General features: G+C 47.3%; 1 protein-coding gene across 4 annotated transcripts in view; it reads right to left on the minus strand.

The window, feature by feature from the left end:
* NUP85 (nucleoporin 85) overlaps positions 1 to 20448 on the minus strand; it is a 92692-nt gene that overhangs the window by 37335 nt on the left and 34909 nt on the right. For all 4 annotated transcript variants that reach the window (XM_061577209.1, XM_061577211.1, XM_061577212.1 and 1 more), the window contains one exon: positions 19096 to 19224. In XM_061577209.1, the coding sequence (XP_061433193.1) occupies positions 19096 to 19224 (129 nt within the window). The remainder of the gene's footprint in view (positions 1 to 19095; positions 19225 to 20448) is intronic.

Genomic DNA, 20448 nt, shown 5'->3' on the forward strand with positions numbered 1-20448 from the left:
CAGCCTTAGGCCTGGGGGGCAAGTCCAGTCAATTGGCCCATTGAACCATTCACCAGCGCAGCCCAATGAGTGCCCACCGCCGCAGCTCAATCAGTGCTCACCAGCGCAGCCAAATCAGTGCTCGCCACCGCAGCCCAATCAGTGCCCACCACCACAGCCCAATGAGTGCCCACCACCGCATCCCAATGAGTGCTCACCAGCGCAGTCCAATTAGTGCTCACAAGCGCAGCCCAATTAGTGCTCACAAGCGCAGCCCAATTAGTGCTCACAAGCGAAGCCCAATTAGTGACCATGGGATGTGGGTGTCATCTGTCTAACCTCTTCGGTTTGGGGGGTAATGATGCTGCCAACTTCCTCCAAGCTGCCTCTGCTCTAAAAGACTGTGGCTGCGCTGTGATGCTCAGTCTGTCACGTCTCCCGAGCTCTCTCTCCCACGAACCAGCTTCCGGCTTTCACTGCCCACAAGTCACCGCGCAGCCGGCTCCTCCCACATGCCCTGGATTCCTCTGAGTCCTGGGAGGTGGGAGTAGTAGTCCGGCTGCGCTGTTCGGTTCCTCCCACCGCCTGAAGCTTGATTGCGGCCAGACTACAATTCCCATGATCCAGCGCTTTAGCCGGCCAGCCATTTGGCGGCGGCCGCCCCCTCTCCCTCTTTCACCAATGACCGTCCTTCTCATGTAGAAAAAAAGTAACAGACAGGCAGCGGCGGAAAAAACACCCGGCGGGCCGGATAAATATCCTCGGTGGGCCGCATGTGGCCCGCGGGCCGTAGTTTGAGGACCCCTGCTCTAAACAATACCTACTTTTTATATTAAATTAAAAGGAAAAGCCGTTCCGACTTTAAAAAATTCATTTAACTGTGTGTATTTTTGAAGAACACACCCCTTTCATATATCAAAGGAAACCTGTATTAGTAATGTGACAAAACCTCCCTCAATTCCACACAGGATTCGCTCGTTATTCCAAACCTGCTATGCGCTAATCGCATCTGCAACTCTGCGCGACTTTGAGAGAGAAAGAGAGTTAAAGTAATGAGATGAAGTTTTAAGAGATAAAGTGATGAGAGATAAAGTGATGAGAAGATAAAATGATGAGATAGAGAGAGATAACTTCTCGAAGCTTTAGAAGCATCTGCAGACGTCGCACATACGGCAATATCATTATCCATGAAATTTACTCTTCACGAGCATCTCCAGAACGTATTGTTGTATACTAACCCTTCTTCCAAAATTGAGATTAATAATATTTGATGATATTTTTATATATTATCTTTTTACTTGTTTTTTTAATGAATGAAACACACCAAAGCGCAGCAAACTGCAAAACACCAGGTGTTGTTAAGTAATGAACTGGAGGAGGGCTAGGATGGCAGAATTGCAACCTTGCTTCAAGGAAAGATAAGGCCTGATGAACGGGCACATGTCACCCGTGCAGGCGGCAGAGACAGTGGGAGTGTCAGCCAGACATAGTTAAGGCAAAAAGCCCAACCATCCTGCATGGTTTTAAAGTAACGTCAAAATTCGAAATTCAACAACAGAGTAGGCTAAATTATCGATCCTCGCGCTCGCTCAAATTGGAGACCAGGCTGCGAGCTACATCAATGAACCATTGCCCATTTGCTAATCCAATACTGAATGTTAATATTACTGAAGTCAAAACGAATTCTATGACCTCAGCACATGGGCAAATAATAGGGCAGTGTCGACTCAAAGGCAATGGAAGAAAACAGAGGCGCCTTTGTCTAAATCACAACCACAGAAAGCCAGGAATCATCACTGATTGTGTTAGGGATTCCGAGCTAGTTGGAACACGTGCACACAGGGGGGAGGTAGAAGTACGCCTTGTCCTCCTGCAGCTGAGGGAGCAAAGATAAACCCAAAAAGGCCAGGGAATTAAATTAAGTGGGTCAGCTCAAGGCTGTGTGCACAGGGGAGGGAGCTGATTTAAACAACCCTGCACGTCTGAACGTGAGGGGGCCCTGGACCTGAAATTAAGAATAACACTCCCAGAGCAGAAGGTGATGGCCACGGTGAGACGAGAATAAGAGGGTTGTATATCTCTCAAGGATGCAGACCCAGCTGAACAACAAGGCTGCGGGGGTCACCAGAAGTTCGCGTTCGCCTAGTTAAGACAAAAAGCTCAATTATTCTGTATTGCTATTAAAGTAACGTTAAAGTCGGAATTTAACAACAGGGTAGGCTAAAGTTTGATATTCACACCCACTCCAATTAAACCAGGTCACAAGTTACGCCTACTGAACCATCACCATCATTAAGTCAATATGAAATGTTATTTCCATACTTTAATACTTTCTATACAACTCGACCCGAAGCATATGCATGAAAAGACAAAAGTAAAACTTATGAAAAGCCAGGATAACGGGATGAATCACCACCAGGTCGAATATAAATACATAATAAAAAACGATGTTAAACCCAGGGTCGGAGAGAAAGGGAGATCCCGGCCGTCTTTGTATCTCCGCAGCGCGGGATAGGAGTGTGTATACGCTCGGGGAAACACCTCCACTTGAGTCAAGCACCACGATGGGAAACGACAGACCTAAGGTTACATACAGAATCATAACTGTGAAATAGTAAGGGACAAATGTTAACTTAAAACTTTATAACCATTTCTTTGTGCGCCGGGTCGGAGAGAGTGTTGCCCCTCCCTCCAGGTGGTGCAACACGAACAAAGACGCCTATGAGACGATTTGTAACGTCTGTGTTTTGGGTTCATGAAGAAGGCCAGACAAGAGATAATATTGCACCCAAACAGAGAGACGACCTCGAGGCAATTTGTAACATCTGATTGTTTGCTCGTGGGTTTTATGGAGGGAGTGTGACAACGGAATATACAGTGGGTGATGCACACAAGGACATACGGACGTACGGACACACACATGGACACACCTGCCTACGGACAGATCCTGACACAGCAAAAATCGAAAGAAGCCCCGCCTTGTGGGCGGGATCCAGGGGGATTTTTCGGCATAAAGGAAAGGATCCTGAGCATTGGAAACTAGTGCGACCAGCGGGTCGGCTCAGGAGCGAGCTCGACCGGGAGGGTCGGCTCAGGAGCGAGTGCGACCAGCGGGTCGACTCAGGAGTGCGACCAGCGGGTCGACTCAGGAGCGAGTGCGACCAGCGGGTCGGCTCAGGAGCGAGCTCGACCGGGAGGGTCGGCTCAGGAGCGAGTGCGACCAGCGAGTCGACTCAGGAGCGAGTGCGACCAGCGGGTCGGCTCAGGAGCGAGCTCGACCGGGAGGGTCGGCTCAGGAGCGAGCTGCGACCAGCGGGTCGGCTCGACTCATCTTCAGCTCGTCTGGGACTCAGCCGAGTTCGATCGGCTTACCAAAGCCGGCTCTCGGGGCTCGACTCAAGCGGCTCCCCATCTCCTCTGCAGGCGGGCAAGACCCGCTTGACAGCTCAACTCGGCCTGCGTGGGTCAACCTCTGCCGAGTCGGAGGTCTCTGCTGCCGCCGGAGTGGTGAGGGTCGCGGTTTGGCGACGAGGCTCCGTGCACACCCTAGTCGACGACAACACTGCACGCTGCGAGCGAGTTGTGGGCGCCACCTACCGACCGGGTTCCGAACTGCGACAGCGTATCAACGGGCATCCGAACCAGTTCACCACGGTGACAGGGGAGCGACTGATACGTATGACGCGCACCGCCCCTCACCACACGACCACCAGGCGTCTGTTTGACATAAAGAATCGACTCCGAACACTGACTATTCAAGACAACTCTTACCACTCAAACACACTCGAACCCATAAGCCATCCGTGGCTGGGAAGGCATCACAACGAGACCGAGTGATGGCCATCCGTCGTTTATAAAAGTATTCGTAATTTTTATCTTTAATATTTAGTGGGCTGTACTCTTAATCGCATAAATTCCCAACAGATCCATCAATACGAACTGATTCTTGGCACCTCCTTCCGCCGAGCCACGCTCACGTGGGGAGTGGTGGCCCACCGGATCCTTATCAGGTGATCTGGTCCCCAATTAGTAAACTTGGTATAAGATAACGATCTTCGGAAAAGGAGCACCGTCGCAGGCCCTTACTCCGAGCCGTTCTGTTGTCAGATAACCTGCCGATGTATCTGTTGAGATTGGTGCCTTTAAGAATAATAACTGTTTTTGATTGTGTTTTTTTATCGCCGTATAATCTTTCAAGTATCTTTCAGTCATAATCGCCGCACGTACTCGCATCCTCTACAGAATATTCAACTGTCCCGTGACCCAAGGTGCTAACAACGTGATAAGGGTTGCGTATGATCAATAAGGAGTGCGGTACTGCGTGAACAATATTGAGTATAATCATTCATTAACGTTAAGGTTTTCTTAGCATAGTATTTGCATATTTTAACGACTCTCTCTCACTAACAACCATGCGGGATCCATGTGCCGTTGTCAAAGTGAAATCAGACAATCGTTGATGATACTGTATTGATGCCGTGTTGACGTTCCGGGATTGAGAGTTCGCATACTATATCATAGTTAAGGTTGAATTAGTAATAAATTGATCAATACAGAAGTGGTTGTGTGATTCTTTCCTGAAATCTATGCATAAGATCTGCTTCTGCGTTGAGATCTGAACTTGGTGACCTTAATAAACACACTAATACATACTCAGTAAATGTTAAAGCGATAACGGGGTGAACAGGGGACCTAAAATATAACCACGAACACACACTCTGGGAATGTTAAAGCGAGAATGAGACGAACCTAGACAACGATGCCGAGTTAATCTAAGTTAATCTTGCATACTTACACCACACCTGCATAACTGCATACGATTAATTGCCTTATTCCGATCGATAACCCACCCTCGTCACCGAGGCGGGGTCTGGTTATCATAACGACTTGCATTATCATAATTACACCCACTCGCATAATTAATACGATTACCTCTCGAATTGGCATAATTAAAATGTGCATAATTACATAAATTAACATATTTCCGGATAATTACACATTTGGCCAAATTTCATTTAATTATTATTATTTTCACTGAATGTTCATAACCCACATATACAACATAATAATTTCACCCACGCACGCATACAACATAACAAATTTTGATAACCAACATATACAACATAATGGGTGGCGTCGTCCGGGATCTCTCGCAGACAGTTTATGCATGAATTCAGGAACGAATCACTGTTGTGTTAATCAAAGTGTTGTGAACTAACGTTGCCTTGTGATTGTAAACGGGGGTATACAAACAAAACGCGCTCTGAAGGGAAATACCAGAGTAGCAGAGTATAACAAAGACAGCTGGGCTGAGATTATTTGCTCGAGTTGAACTGACGCATCCTGTGATACAATTGTTTAAATGTGCTCTGAAGGGGAATTCTAGAGTAACTCACGACGCACATGAGATGTTAGAATTAAGATACACTCTTAAGTCTATTAACCACACTACATAATAGAGATGGCACAGGATCCACAACATTCTGAGTTTGACACACCAACGCATAACACTGATACAGAGTGGACCTCTGAGGAGGAGATGGAATCTATGGAAAAACAATATCGGGAATTTGTGTTAAAACGTACTGGACGGACTGCTAGCCAGCAGACGGAGCAGAGAGATATATGGGAGGGGAGCCATACAGAAGATGTTAAGGCCCATAGAAGGAAACTACTTAAGGACGTGATGAAATGTGGCAAAGCCAAACGTGACGTAAAAATTGCAGAAATAGCGAGGGTAGACTCGTATCTCCTCGCACAGACAGACAGAGAAAGATTATGGAATGAGGAAAAATTTGAAAGGGAGAGACAAGAGAAACTGTCCTTAATGGTGCAGGTAGAGCGTCTGCACGCCCTCGTGAGAGAGAAAGAATCCGCACTAAATGCACCAGTGAAACACCCAGACGTTGATACACAGAACACATACGGGAGTAACAATTTACCACACTCCGAGCCACGTGGACGTAGCCCAGGGCCAGGTCTCACAATGAGTATGGCTACTATGCAAAGCAATTTTGATAAAGTAACACCCTCGCAAATCGAGGAGAGAGAAGAGGAAATAATAATACAAACGGGAAAACATGAGGCCGACCACCCCAACGTTATAGAGAGACAAATAATTAACCCTAAGTCATCAGGATACACTGTAATGATAGAGCGGAAAAGGGCGGAGCTGGTGCAAGACGGGAAACATGACATAAACAGCACACCAGGCAGACGCACGCTACGCAAGTATGACCGACATGATGCAGATGACAAAGACAGCTCACCAGAGAAACGCACCTCGCACAAACACGACCAACACGACACGGGTAACAGGAGCTCACCAGAGAGACGCACATCACACAAGCATGAGCCATGGGATAAGCAGAAATCACCGAGCCAAGTTGACCCACGTAACAGGTGCAAAAGGCACTACAAAAGTTATGTTAAGCAGAGCCACCGTGATGGTGACGGCTCATCTGACACTGACTCCTCTGACGATGACCAACACGACATGGGTAACAGAGAGAGCTCACCAGAGGGACGCATGACATGTAAAAATCACCCACGCAAAACCACCCGCACCACAGATGACAGAGACAGGAATCCCGATAACCATGAAGCACGAGACAAACATAAATACAACACCTCACCTAGCAGGCACCACACACGTAGTAGGCAGCATGAAGGTCAAGGACAAAAACACTCACCACATAGACACCGCTCAAGGAGCTCACGCACACCAACCCACAAGCACGAATCACAAGACCCACATAAAGAAAACAAGAGACACAAGCAACGGGACAGATACGAATCCTCGGACAGAGGGAGATCACGACACAGACACAGGACACATGACAACAGTGATAGTGGAGACAAGGGTAGCTCAAGGGAGCACTCCTCAGGAACCGACACCACTGATGACGAACAACACACTTTTAACAGTAAGACACTAAAACTAATGGACAAAGCACTCGTGAGAATTCCCTATTTCGATCCACATAACAAGAACAGGGATATACACACTCACATAGCTACAGTAGAACAGGAGGCTAAGATCCGGGGTCTGGGTAAATCAGCAGAAAAGGCATGTTTATTATCAAGGAGCCTACATGAACCCGCCAGACCATGGGTAGCCTCCCTGCCAAATAGGGTGAAGAGTGACTTTAAACAATTGAGCCGAGCAGTAGTTAAGAGATTTGGGGAATACTCCACACTATCCGAAGGATTGAACGCGGCAAAGTTGATGACCCAGCGTGTAGACGAAGACCCACGAGATTATCTCCTACGCCTTAAGAAAGCATATTACGCAGGGGACGTGGACAATGCCCAGGGAGATAAGACAGTCTTAAAAGTGATGTTCTTCCAATCATTGAGACCTGAAATAGTGAGAATAGTAGGAATGATGTTGGACCCCGAGACTGCCTCCCTACGCCAGATTGAAAGCAAGGCCCACACGGCCTGGGTGAACGGACGGAAAACCACTGGCATAGCCAAAACCCACATCGTCACCAGAGATAAAGAATGCCTCGATCTGGAGGGAAGCGAATCTCCAAGGAATAATATTAGCGCCACACGGGGTGGACATGAATTCCCCCAGGAGAGGGCGCCTAACCCAATAGAATCAACACCCGTCCACAACACGCTGAATAACGTTCCACGTGGGGGGAGGAACGAGGCCAGAGGAACCTGGCACCCACAGCCGCCACCACCATGGAATGCAGAAGAGGGCGGAGGCTGGAATTATGGAGGAGGAAGAGCGAGTGACGGGCCATACCTACCCCGCGGAGGCCGACGCCCACCAAACCAGTTACCATATCGTCCCCCACTGCCGCCTCCACTAGCAATAGAGCATAGACCACCGTTAGCTAACAGGAATCGATATGCTCACCACATTAGGATGGAAAAAGAGCTCCTAGGGAGTATGAAGACTCCCATGCAAATAGCGAAGGGAAGAATACCAACTATACCCACACAGGAGGAGGACACACCCAGCGCAAAGGTAGCCCAAGTGAACGTAGGGAAGACAAGAAGCCTCGAAGCAATCACCGAAGTGGTACCAGAGGGAAAAGGGTACCATCTGGGGGAATTGATTCCCGTAGGACCAGTCGGACGAGTCCACGTGGAAGTAATACTGCAAGACACCCTGACCAGCCAGGGCCTTTGTGATACTGGAGCAGAAATATCCATGATATCCAGAGAATTATTTGACGAACTCCAGACTGCCCTCCAGAGGAAGAATGAAACACTACAAATGATGCCAAGTAAACTTACCTACTCAGGATGTGAAGGGACCCACATGCGACCATTGGGCAAAGTTATGACGAAGTTGACGTTCAACAAAATCAACATGAACCATCCCCTATATGTCGTACGGAACCCCGGAAAAGAGCTGATCATTGGGATAGAACTACTGAATCGCCTGAAACCCATTATGAACCTTGAATCCCGACAAATTTGGGCACAGTCAATGCCGGAGCAACAAAGGGACTCAGAAGATGAAGACGTTATGAGAGACTCCACGGGAATCCAAGTGATAACACAAGAGCTCGACGACCTATCAACGACAATCAGGAACGAAGACGAGCTCCCAGCAGGAATTCGAATCACTCAGCTAATGACTAACAGACTGAGAGAAGACCGAAAGGAAGCCGACTTAGAGTCAGTATCACCAAATGACCGTCCCCTCATGGAGTATATACCGCCCCCTGGAGGCCAAACCGACGAACTGCAAACTGATGAAGGAGAACACAAGGGCAAGAGCGTATTACCCTCGGATGAAGCCAAGGCAACTCAACCGATAGTAACGCAAAAGGAACTTTCAACCGAGCCGCCCGAAACCACGAAGGCCTTGGACCCAGACCCAGGACAAGGAGTCTCCATAATAGAAGAACAAATCGAACAACAAATTGAAGCAGCAGACGCCCTCGAGAACGACACTCAACGAAATGAGCTTCGTCAACTGCTCCACAAATACCACTTCCTGTTCTCAGAAGACCCCTATGATTGCGGCAAAACCGGCCTACACGTGGTATTTATTCCCACACTGGAAGGAGCGCCAGCGGTATATGTGAAACAATACAAGATTCCACTGGCTGCCTACGAATCAATCCAAGAAACCTTGGAGAACCTACTCAAGAAGAATATAATTCGAGAATGCAACTCAACCTACAACTCACCGATTTGGCCTGTATTGAAACCCACAGGCAAGTGGCGACTCACCATCGACTATAGGCAACTCAACAAAACGGTTCCCCTATCTCGATGGCCAATGGCAGAAATCGACCAGAATCTCAACCAAATAAAAGGCGCAAAAATTCTCACCACCATGGATCTATCAAATGGCTTCTGGACCATGCCCGTGAAAGAAGCGGATCAATACAAGTTGGCATTTACATTCAATGGAATACAGTATACTTGGAACCGATGTCCATTTGGATACTCAAATTCACCTGCGGACTTTAACATATTCCTACACAAGGCAATGGACGACGCAAAAGAGCGAGGTACCATCGTCTATGTCGACGATATACTGGTCAAGGACTCCTCATGGGAAGAACACCTCGAGAGCCTCCAGCATACCCTCGAGCAGTTAAAGGAAGCAGGCGCAAAGATTTCAATACAAAAAGGACAGTGGGCACGCAAAAGGGTGGACTACCTCGGGCTCCAGGTCGGCACTGAGGGAATGTTACCCCAAACCAAAAGACTTGAAGCCCTCCTCGCACTCAAATCGCCCACCACAGTCACGACCCTTCGGAGCTTCTTAGGGATTTGCAACTACCTTCGACAGTTCGTGGACGACTACGCAGGAATCGTTCGACCCTTAGTCAAACTACTGCAAAAAGACGAACCATGGGAGTGGGGACAGGAACAGGAAGCCGCAGAAAAAGAATTAAAACGACAGATCACAGAGGCATCCTGCCTAGCATACCCAGAGAAAGGGAAAGAATACTACCTGGAGATCGCATACTCAGATCATAGTATCAGCTCGGTACTGTACCAGAGACAGGAAGCAGAGAAACGAGTTATTGCCTATGCCAGCAAAGCCCTCCGGGGAGTGGAGATGAAGTTCTCCGAGTGTGAGAAGGCGATATTTGGAAACATCTGGGCCATACAACATTTTCGGAACTTGTTGAACGGAGAGAAGATCATCCTGGAAACGAATCATGAATCCTTGGCATACCTCAACAGTAAGAAGATTCGAGAGGGCCGCGTAACCAGCAGCCGAATAGCCAGCTGGGCACTGACACTCCAAGGCCTACCAATCACAGTGAAATACGCAAAAAACAAGAAAAGTCCAATGGCCCAAGGTCTTGCCGATTTACATGATTGTACCTTTGACAGCATAGAAGCAGAGGACGAAAAGATACCTCCGGAGGACAACAGGTACCTGCCCTTCAGGAAGGAGACATGTGCCGACCTACCAGTGGTATACATCGATGGATGCTCCAAGATGAAGGAGAACAAGCTTCACGCTGGGTCAGGAGTCATTTGGGAAACTGGCCCACTCACAGGGATTCAAGAGGGATTTCAGCTGGGACCAAAGTCAAACCAGTATGCAGAGTTGGTCGGGGTACACATCGCTGTCCAAATGGCATCCGATAACCAAATACGGACCATGGTGGTGTGCACTGATTCCAACTACGTACAGCACAGCTTCCTGCACCACCTACCCATATGGAAAAAAAACGAGATGAAGAACCATAGGAATAAACCAATTCGCCATCGAGAACTATTCGAGGCCATAGATAAGATGGTTCAGAACAAGGATATGAAGATATTTTGGAAGAAAGTCAAAGGGCACTCCAAGATACCTGGTCAAGAGAAAACTGGGAACGACCAAGCAGATCCCATAGCAAAAGTGGGAAGCCTGGAAGGCACCCCGTGGAAGCTAGAAGACCAAACCGACAGAAACGGACAACAAGAGTCGACGAACCAAGACATCGCCGTGATAAGACTGGTCACAAGAAGTGGGAAGAACCCGGCAGAAGCTGGAACCAGAGCCCAATTGAACAGTGCCCAGCCTTCCGAAGACCTGATCAGAATGCAACAAGAGGACGAAACACTAAAGACACTCGCCGATCATATCCAAGATCCAGCAGGAAAACCAATCACTACTGACAACTTGAATGACAACAAAGAGCTCGAGATCATGCATAGCCAAATCAAAAGGTTCTCAATGCGAAAAGGGCTACTGGTATACACAAACGAAAAAGACGGTCGACCTAGATGGGTAGTCCCCTCTCAATATCGAGAAATAATGTTACAACACGCCCACAATGAACCGTGCAGCGGCCACCGATGCGAGGTGAATACGGGACAGATGCTGCGACAGGTGGCCTACTGGCCAAAAATGGGGGAAGACATACAAACATGTGTCCAACTGTCTCGTGTGTTGTAAGTACCAGCCAACGACCTCACAGCATAGGGCACCCCTACAGAGGAGGGGAACAGATTATCCTTGGTCCAACCTACAAATCGACTGGATAGGACCTGTCAACCGATCAACCAAAGGGAACAAGTACATGCTAACTGTGACCTGTGCATTCTCTAAATGGACAGAGTGTTTACCAGCACCCAACAACACCGCGGAAACGACCGCTATCCTACTGATCAACCAAATATTCAGTAGATGGGGCCTACCGTCAACGATCGATTCAGACAAAGGAAGCCACTTCACAGCCGAGGTCATCACAGAAGTGTGGAAGATGTTGGGAGTAAAAAGACAATTACATGTCGCATACCATCCACAATCCTCAGGACAGGTGGAAAGAGCCAACAGGACCATCGTGAGCCTCCTAAAGAAATATGTGTCTACCACGGGCCGCGACTGGGATACGAAACTACCCCTAGTCTTGATGGCCATGCGAGCCACACCCAACCGAGCTACAGGCAGGACACCCTTCGAGATCATGACAGGGAGGCTAATGACCCTCCCAGTACACCTGTTATATGTCCCAGCGGAGGACGAGACCCCGACGGCAATGACGCCAACTGAATACCTGACGGGACTCAATAGTCACCTACAGAGCACATTCGCTATGGTCAGGGACCAGTTGCAAGTAGAGGCTCAGGGGAGCAAAGCATACTATGACCAAAAAGCCAGCCACGCAGAATACCAGCTAGGAGACCAGGTGTGGTACCTCAATTACGAGAAAAGAAAACAGAAGTGCAGGAAATTCCTGCCTTCCTGGACAGGACCACACAAGGTTGTTGACAAAATGTCCCCAGTCGTATATCAGCTAAAAATCACAAAGACAGGAAGAGAGCAGCAATACAAGTGGGTGCACATCAACCAAATCAAACCGTACCCTGTGCTGGTGGAGCAAGATGAGGAATAAAGGTGGAAAAGGGGGGGGGGAACTAAACTAATGGGCTTATCACACTACAATAATATGTAACATGTTTTCCAGGGAATGGCAGCCCTCCTGCTCACGCTCCTGCTAACGTACCTTGCCAAGCTAGAAGGGAGCCAAGAGCTGATCAAGCCAGGACCAGAATCCGGGGTGATGCTGAGAGACTCCTCCAGCTTCCTAGTAACCGAAACGAAAATAGTAACCCAACAAGTCTATGTCTCCTTGGAACCTGCCTTGGTGGTAAAGAAGCACTTCGGGAAGTTACCACCCCAAGCCACCAAAGCAACCCGAATATGGTATTATGACTTCCTAAGATATAGTGAACAGAATATCGGAACGATCCTGAAGCAATTACAAAGAACCATGATACTTCCCCCCACCACTGTCAACCTAACACGTTCCAAGAGGTCTATCGGCCTGGGAGGGGTCTTTGGAATACTATCCGGTTTTAGCTCCTTAATCACACTAGGAGTATCCATATCCAACGCCGTAAAGATTGGACACCTCACGCAAGGTATCGAGAATTTACAGCTCGATATGCATCAGATCTATCAGCAAATACAACACCAACAAAAGAATCTGGTCGAAATGGGATCCACCCTCCGAGACACCGTGGTTCTCGTAAACCTACATTCTATCATGATTAACTTAACATTCCAAGAATTGAGTTCTGCAATCCGAGGTCTATACGAAGAAGAGAGTATTCGAGAGCCAATTCAGTGGGTGATCCAAGACTTGTTGCGTAGCATCAGCGGCAGCATCAGTGATCTTATACAAGGACAAATTCCGTCATATCTGGTAACTCCTACACTGATAAAAGATGTGCTACAAGCAGCATCCCCGGAAACAATCAGTCCAACTCAAGTACAAATTGCCTTCAACATGGGTACAGCCACACCCATACATGTGGACCCCCAAACTAGACAGCTGGCATTTTTGCTAAATTTACCCCTGGTCAAACCCGGAAATGTATTTCGATTGCGGACAGTATTGAACGTGGGTACATGGAATAACGACATTTACTCCAAGATGGAAACTCCCTTAGTGGTGGCCTACCAGGAAGAAGGCCCCCTTAAGTACCTGGTGCCTGACCTAAACCTGTGTCAAATAATGAAAGAGGTTCATTGGCTCTGCCCAGGGGAACCATTTCTGACCAATACAGCAGAAATAATGTGTGGTCTGTCAAACCTAAGCTCCAAGGAAACTTGCAAGTTTAAGCTAAGTAAACCCAAAGAAAGAACCGGAACAGTGGCCATGATAGCTAATGCCCAGTGGTTGATTAGCACCCCTCTAGACACGGCAATTGTTTCCACCGATCAACACTCCATAACCATGGAAGTTCCGATTCCAAGCCACGTCGCACTGGTCACAATACCAAGAGGAACATTCGTACGCATAGGGGACAAGGTATTATATAACCTAGACAAAAGCCTACACCAAGCGGAGGTAGAAATAGTAGACACATTCCGAGGCCACAAGTTTGAGATAAGCAGCACTCTGTCCAATTTGTTGAACAGTAAAGAATTCCATATGGTGAAATTATCCCTCAGCGAATCAGAGATTAACATAACAGATCTTACTTGGGCGACCGAAGAGGCTGGATATCAGCGAAATCAACAGATGGGGATGGGAATCACAGGGGCAACAGGGATGATCATACTAGTCCTGGCTATTCTAACCTTAACATACCATGTGGCCAAAATGAATGCCGAACTTAAAAGACTAATCGCAGACACAAGCCACCTACCATTCAAGCCCAGGAACAGGGATAGAGCCAAGGCCTGATGATGCCACCCAAGAATAACCGTAGAAACTATCTTTTTAACGATATCTCCTATAACACGTAGTCAATAGAATAATTTTTCCCTCCCTTATCGTTTTACCTTCCTTTAGAATTTTGTCTCTTTTTCTTTTTTCCTCTCTCTTGTCACATATAACCATGTTAAGTTGTGACACGTACGCGCGCGTTGTAAGGAATAGCAGCAAAACTTGAGGACAATCGATGGTTCATGATGGAAGAAGGGTATACATTATTTTTTAAAAATAACCCGTGGCCATTTGACCACTGGTCATTTTTAAAAGGGCGGAATGTTGTATACTAACCCTTCTTCCAAAATTGAGATTAATAATATTTGATGATATTTTTATATATTATCTTTTTACTTGTTTTTTTAATGAATGAAACACACCAAAGCGCAGCAAACTGCAAAACACCAGGTGTTGTTAAGTAATGAACTGGAGGAGGGCTAGGATGGCAGAATTGCAACCTTGCTTCAAGGAAAGATAAGGCCTGATGAACGGGCACATGTCACCCGTGCAGGCGGCAGAGACAGTGGGAGTGTCAGCCAGACATAGTTAAGGCAAAAAGCCCAACCATCCTGCATGGTTTTAAAGTAACGTCAAAATTCGAAATTCAACAACAGAGTAGGCTAAATTATCGATCCTCGCGCTCGCTCAAATTGGAGACCAGGCTGCGAGCTACATCAATGAACCATTGCCCATTTGCTAATCCAATACTGAATGTTAATATTACTGAAGTCAAAACGAATTCTATGACCTCAGCACATGGGCAAATAATAGGGCAGTGTCGACTCAAAGGCAATGGAAGAAAACAGAGGCGCCTTTGTCTAAATCACAACCACAGAAAGCCAGGAATCATCACTGATTGTGTGTTAGGGATTCCGAGCTAGTTGGAACACGTGCACACAGGGGGGAGGTAGAAGTACGCCTTGTCCTCCTGCAGCTGAGGGAGCAAAGATAAACCCAAAAAGGCCAGGGAATTAAATTAAGTGGGTCAGCTCAAGGCTGTGTGCACAGGGGAGGGAGCTGATTTAAACAACCCTGCACGTCTGAACGTGAGGGGGCCCTGGACCTGAAATTAAGAATAACACTCCCAGAGCAGAAGGTGATGGCCACGGTGAGACGAGAATAAGAGGGTTGTATATCTCTCAAGGATGCAGACCCAGCTGAACAACAAGGCTGCGGGGGTCACCAGAAGTTCGCGTTCGCCTAGTTAAGACAAAAAGCTCAATTATTCTGTATTGCTATTAAAGTAACGTTAAAGTCGGAATTTAACAACAGGGTAGGCTAAAGTTTGATATTCACACCCACTCCAATTAAACCAGGTCACAAGTTACGCCTACTGAACCATCACCATCATTAAGTCAATATGAAATGTTATTTCCATACTTTAATACTTTCTATACAACTCGACCCGAAGCATATGCATGAAAAGACAAAAGTAAAACTTATGAAAAGCCAGGATAACGGGATGAATCACCACCAGGTCGAATATAAATACATAATAAAAAACGATGTTAAACCCAGGGTCGGAGAGAAAGGGAGATCCCGGCCGTCTTTGTATCTCCGCAGCGCGGGATAGGAGTGTGTATACGCTCGGGGAAACACCTCCACTTGAGTCAAGCACCACGATGGGAAACGACAGACCTTAGGTTACATACAGAATCATAACTGTGAAATAGTAAGGGACAAATGTTAACTTAAAACTTCTTAACCATTTCTTTGTGCGCCGGGTCGGAGAGAGTGTTGCCCCTCCCTCCAGGTGGTGCAACACGAACAAAGACGCCTATGAGACGATTTGTAACGTCTGTGTTTTGGGTTCATGAAGAAGGCCAGACAAGAGATAATATTGCACCCAAACAGAGAGACGACCTCGAGGCAATTTGTAACATCTGATTGTTTGCTCGTGGGTTTTATGGAGGGAGTGTGACAACGGAATATACAGTGGGTGATGCACACAAGGACATACGGACGTACGGACACACACATGGACACACCTGCCTACGGACAGATCCTGACACAGCAAAAATCGAAAGAAGCCCCGCCTTGTGGGCGGGATCCAGGGGGATTTTTCGGCATAAAGGAAAGGATCCTGAGCATTGGAAACTAGTGCGACCAGCGGGTCGGCTCAGGAGCGAGCTCGACCGGGAGGGTCGGCTCAGGAGCGAGTGCGACCAGCGGGTCGACTCAGGAGTGCGACCAGCGGGTCGACTCAGGAGCGAGTGCGACCAGCGGGTCGGCTCAGGAGCGAGCTCGACCGGGAGGGTCGGCTCAGGAGCGAGTGCGACCAGCGAGTCGACTCAGGAGCGAGTGCGACCAGCGGGTCGGCTCAGGAGCGAGCTCGACCGGGAGGGTCGGCTCAGGAGCGAGCTGCGACCAGCGGGTCGGCTCGACTCATCTTCAGCTCGTCTGGGACTCAGCCGAGTTCGATCGGCTTACCAAAGCCGGCTCTCGGGGCTCGACTCAAGCGGCTCCCCATCTCCTCTGCAGGCGGGCAAGACCCGCTTGACAGCTCAACTCGGCCTGCGTGGGTCAACCTCTGCCGAGTCGGAGGTCTCTGCTGCCGCCGGAGTGGTGAGGGTCGCGGTTTTGCGACGAGGCTCCGTGCACACCCTAGTCGACGACAACACTGCACGCTGCGAGCGAGTTGTGGGCGCCACCTACCGACCGGGTTCCGAACTGCGACAGCGTATCAACGGGCATCCGAACCAGTTCACCACGGTGACAGGGGAGCGACTGATACGTATGACGCGCACCGCCCCTCACCACACGACCACCAGGCGTCTGTTTGACATAAAGAATCGACTCCGAACACTGACTATTCAAGACAACTCTTACCACTCAAACACACTCGAACCCATAAGCCATCCGTGGCTGGGAAGGCATCACAACGAGACCGAGTGATGGCCATCCGTCGTTTATAAAAGTATTCGTAATTTTTATCTTTAATATTTAGTGGGCTGTACTCTTAATCGCATAAATTCCCAACAGATCCATCAATACGAACTGATTCTTGGCACCTCCTTCCGCCGAGCCACGCTCACGTGGGGAGTGGTGGCCCACCGGATCCTTATCAGGTGATCTGGTCCCCAATTAGTAAACTTGGTATAAGATAACGATCTTCGGAAAAGGAGCACCGTCGCAGGCCCTTACTCCGAGCCGTTCTGTTGTCAGATAACCTGCCGATGTATCTGTTGAGATTGGTGCCTTTAAGAATAATAACTGTTTTTGATTGTGTTTTTTTATCGCCGTATAATCTTTCAAGTATCTTTCAGTCATAATCGCCGCACGTACTCGCATCCTCTACAGAATATTCAACTGTCCCGTGACCCAAGGTGCTAACAACGTGATAAGGGTTGCGTATGATCAATAAGGAGTGCGGTACTGCGTGAACAATATTGAGTATAATCATTCATTAACGTTAAGGTTTTCTTAGCATAGTATTTGCATATTTTAACGACTCTCTCTCACTAACAACCATCGCGTTATGCGGGATCCATGTGCCGTTGTCAAAGTGAAATCAGACAATCGTTGATGATACTGTATTGATGCCGTGTTGACGTTCCGGGATTGAGAGTTCGCATACTATATCATAGTTAAGGTTGAATTAGTAATAAATTGATCAATACAGAAGTGGTTGTGTGATTCTTTCCTGAAATCTATGCATAAGATCTGCTTCTGCGTTGAGATCTGAACTTGGTGACCTTAATAAACACACTAATACATACTCAGTAAATGTTAAAGCGATAACGGGGTGAACCGGGGACCTAAAATATAACCACGAACACACACTCTGGGAATGTTAAAGCGAGAATGAGACGAACCTAGACAACGATGCCGAGTTAATCTAAGTTAATCTTGCATACTTACACCACACCTGCATAACTGCATACGATTAATTGCCTTATTCCGATCGATAACCCACCCTCGTCACCGAGGCGGGGTCTGGTTATCATAACGACTTGCATTATCATAATTACACCCACTCGCATAATTAATACGATTACCTCTCGAATTGGCATAATTAAAATGTGCATAATTACATAAATTAACATATTTCCGGATAATTACACATTTGGCCAAATTTCATTTAATTATTATTATTTTCACTGAATGTTCATAACCCACATATACAACATAATAATTTCACCCACGCACGCATACAACATAACAAATTTTGATAACCAACATATACAACAGTATCCCCTTGCGAATAATGATGGAATACCCAGCTACATAGCAAAGATCGCCTCCAACTGTGAACAATTGGCAGGACTCCCTCCAAAACAAAGAGTCATCACTCAGAGAGACTCTCCTGGTTAAAAACCAAAGGCAATAATAGTCATATAATCATCATTGTCGTGAAATCATCTCTGAGTTGGACCGCCATTGGGCGAAAGGCTCGGAGCGCTGCGTGGGATGGTCAATGTGTGTGTGCGCACTTCTGTATAACTATACTACACACTACAATAGCCACTACATCTATAATGTGCACTACAATATACGCACTCACTTTTGCCTTAAATCTGTGTGTATATCTCAGTTTGTGTTTCTGTGTCTGTGTGTTTATGTCTACGTGTGTGTATGTATCTGTGTGTGTCTGTGACTTTGTGCATCTCTGTACGTCTTTGTATCTGTGTCTATGTGTGTCTGTATTTGCGAGGGGTACTGTAGCGGTTAATGTGCCGTGCTACGAACCCGGTGACCTGAGTTCAATTCCCACTCATGGCCACCGGTGATAGCGATTATATAAACCGGTCCTGGGCCTCCCCTAGGTCGACTCAACCTCAAATGAGTAACCGGTGCAGTGTGTAGTAAACATTGCCACTGGGGAGAGAAAAGCGGCCGGGCTTGGTGCTGGCCACCCACCACCGCTAACAGCTATTGGCCCCTACAGTCTGTTAAGGATACACGGGGGGGGAGCGGGGGGGGAATCTTTGTCTTTGTAGGATGAACGGAGGTGCTGCAGCAAGCGCACCTGTACGTAGTGCTGCAGCTCGGAGGGCTTGGCCGTGGGGTGGCTGTAGAGCAGGCGAGCCACCATGTAGCCGTACCACCGCACGAGGCCCCTGCTCTCCATCAGCGCCTCCTCCTCCCCGGCCAGGATCTGCACAACCGCACGAGGGAATCGTTCCGCCGGCACCTCGTCAGGCAACAGCCAGAACTGTGGAAAAATCCTCCTTTTTCGGTCTTAAATAGAGGGGGATAAATGTGATGTCGTCACACTTGTGACCCTATTACTCCATTGTAATTTATATGAATACATGAATGACCCCCCACCTCTGGTCTTCACACCTGATTGGCCAAAACCGGAGGAGGATTTCTTCAAAATTCTGGCTCTCGCCTGATGCTAGTTGTTGTAATTACCGGTGAAACGTCACGGCATTTGAATTGTAAATGTGGGTTGACTCTCTTAACATACAAGTTAGTGCTGTAATAGTAACTAATTCGCATTTATTGTTTACATGGCAAACCTTACTTATTGGCTGTGTTGGGTGGTGGAGGTTTTAGCAACACATTTATATTTCAGTGATCTAACCCAAAGAAAACCTCTTATGGATCATGTTGGTAGGGAAAGCCTCCTACTACTATGTGTTAAACTGAGGGGACATCACTATCAGTTTAAGTCATCAGTTTAACATCATCAACTAAATCGTCTACTACCACTTGTAAGTCACTCGCTACTAAGTTGCGTTTGTGTGCTGAGCGCGCTTGCTCTTGTGTGGCGGAGGGACTACTTTAAGCGGTGCAGAGGTACAAAGCTGCATTATTTGTTGTTGTCATTCGCCCATATTACCGCACGTATAACTCCACCGCTCGCCTCTCTCCATCTTGACTCGCTCTCGAGCCACATCGCCCCCCATGTAAACATGAGCAAATATACCCCATACAAATATTTATGTATCTATTAAAACTATAAGTACATATGACATATGATATTTTATTGTTTTATATAATATATAATTTGTATATATGTTGTACTTACTTTGCTCTATGATTTAGTATTATTGTTCCTCATTGAATTATAAAATTTGTGAGTTATTAAGACTTTACATATGGACAATTGGAGTGCTGGAATGTATCTCCTGTATCTTACTAAATTCTTAAGGGACATAGCTGATCAGTTAACATCACATCAGTTGAAGTCGTGTTCGAAACTTATCATTCCCAGTATATTCAAACTTAGTTTTGCTGGCCAGCTGGCTTGGCAGGACGTCACGTCTGGAAGGACGGACTGACGGTCACGTCCAAAGGACGTGTGAGCTGCTACTGCATAGTTTTTATGTGTATGTACGTATGTTTAACTTCTTTCACACCGTACATAGCCAAA

Source organism: Lethenteron reissneri, chromosome 63 (assembly GCF_015708825.2).
Source record: "Lethenteron reissneri isolate LAM-NWPU_2019-01 chromosome 63, ASM1570882v1, whole genome shotgun sequence".
Lineage (NCBI taxonomy): Eukaryota > Metazoa > Chordata > Hyperoartia > Petromyzontiformes > Petromyzontidae > Lethenteron > Lethenteron reissneri.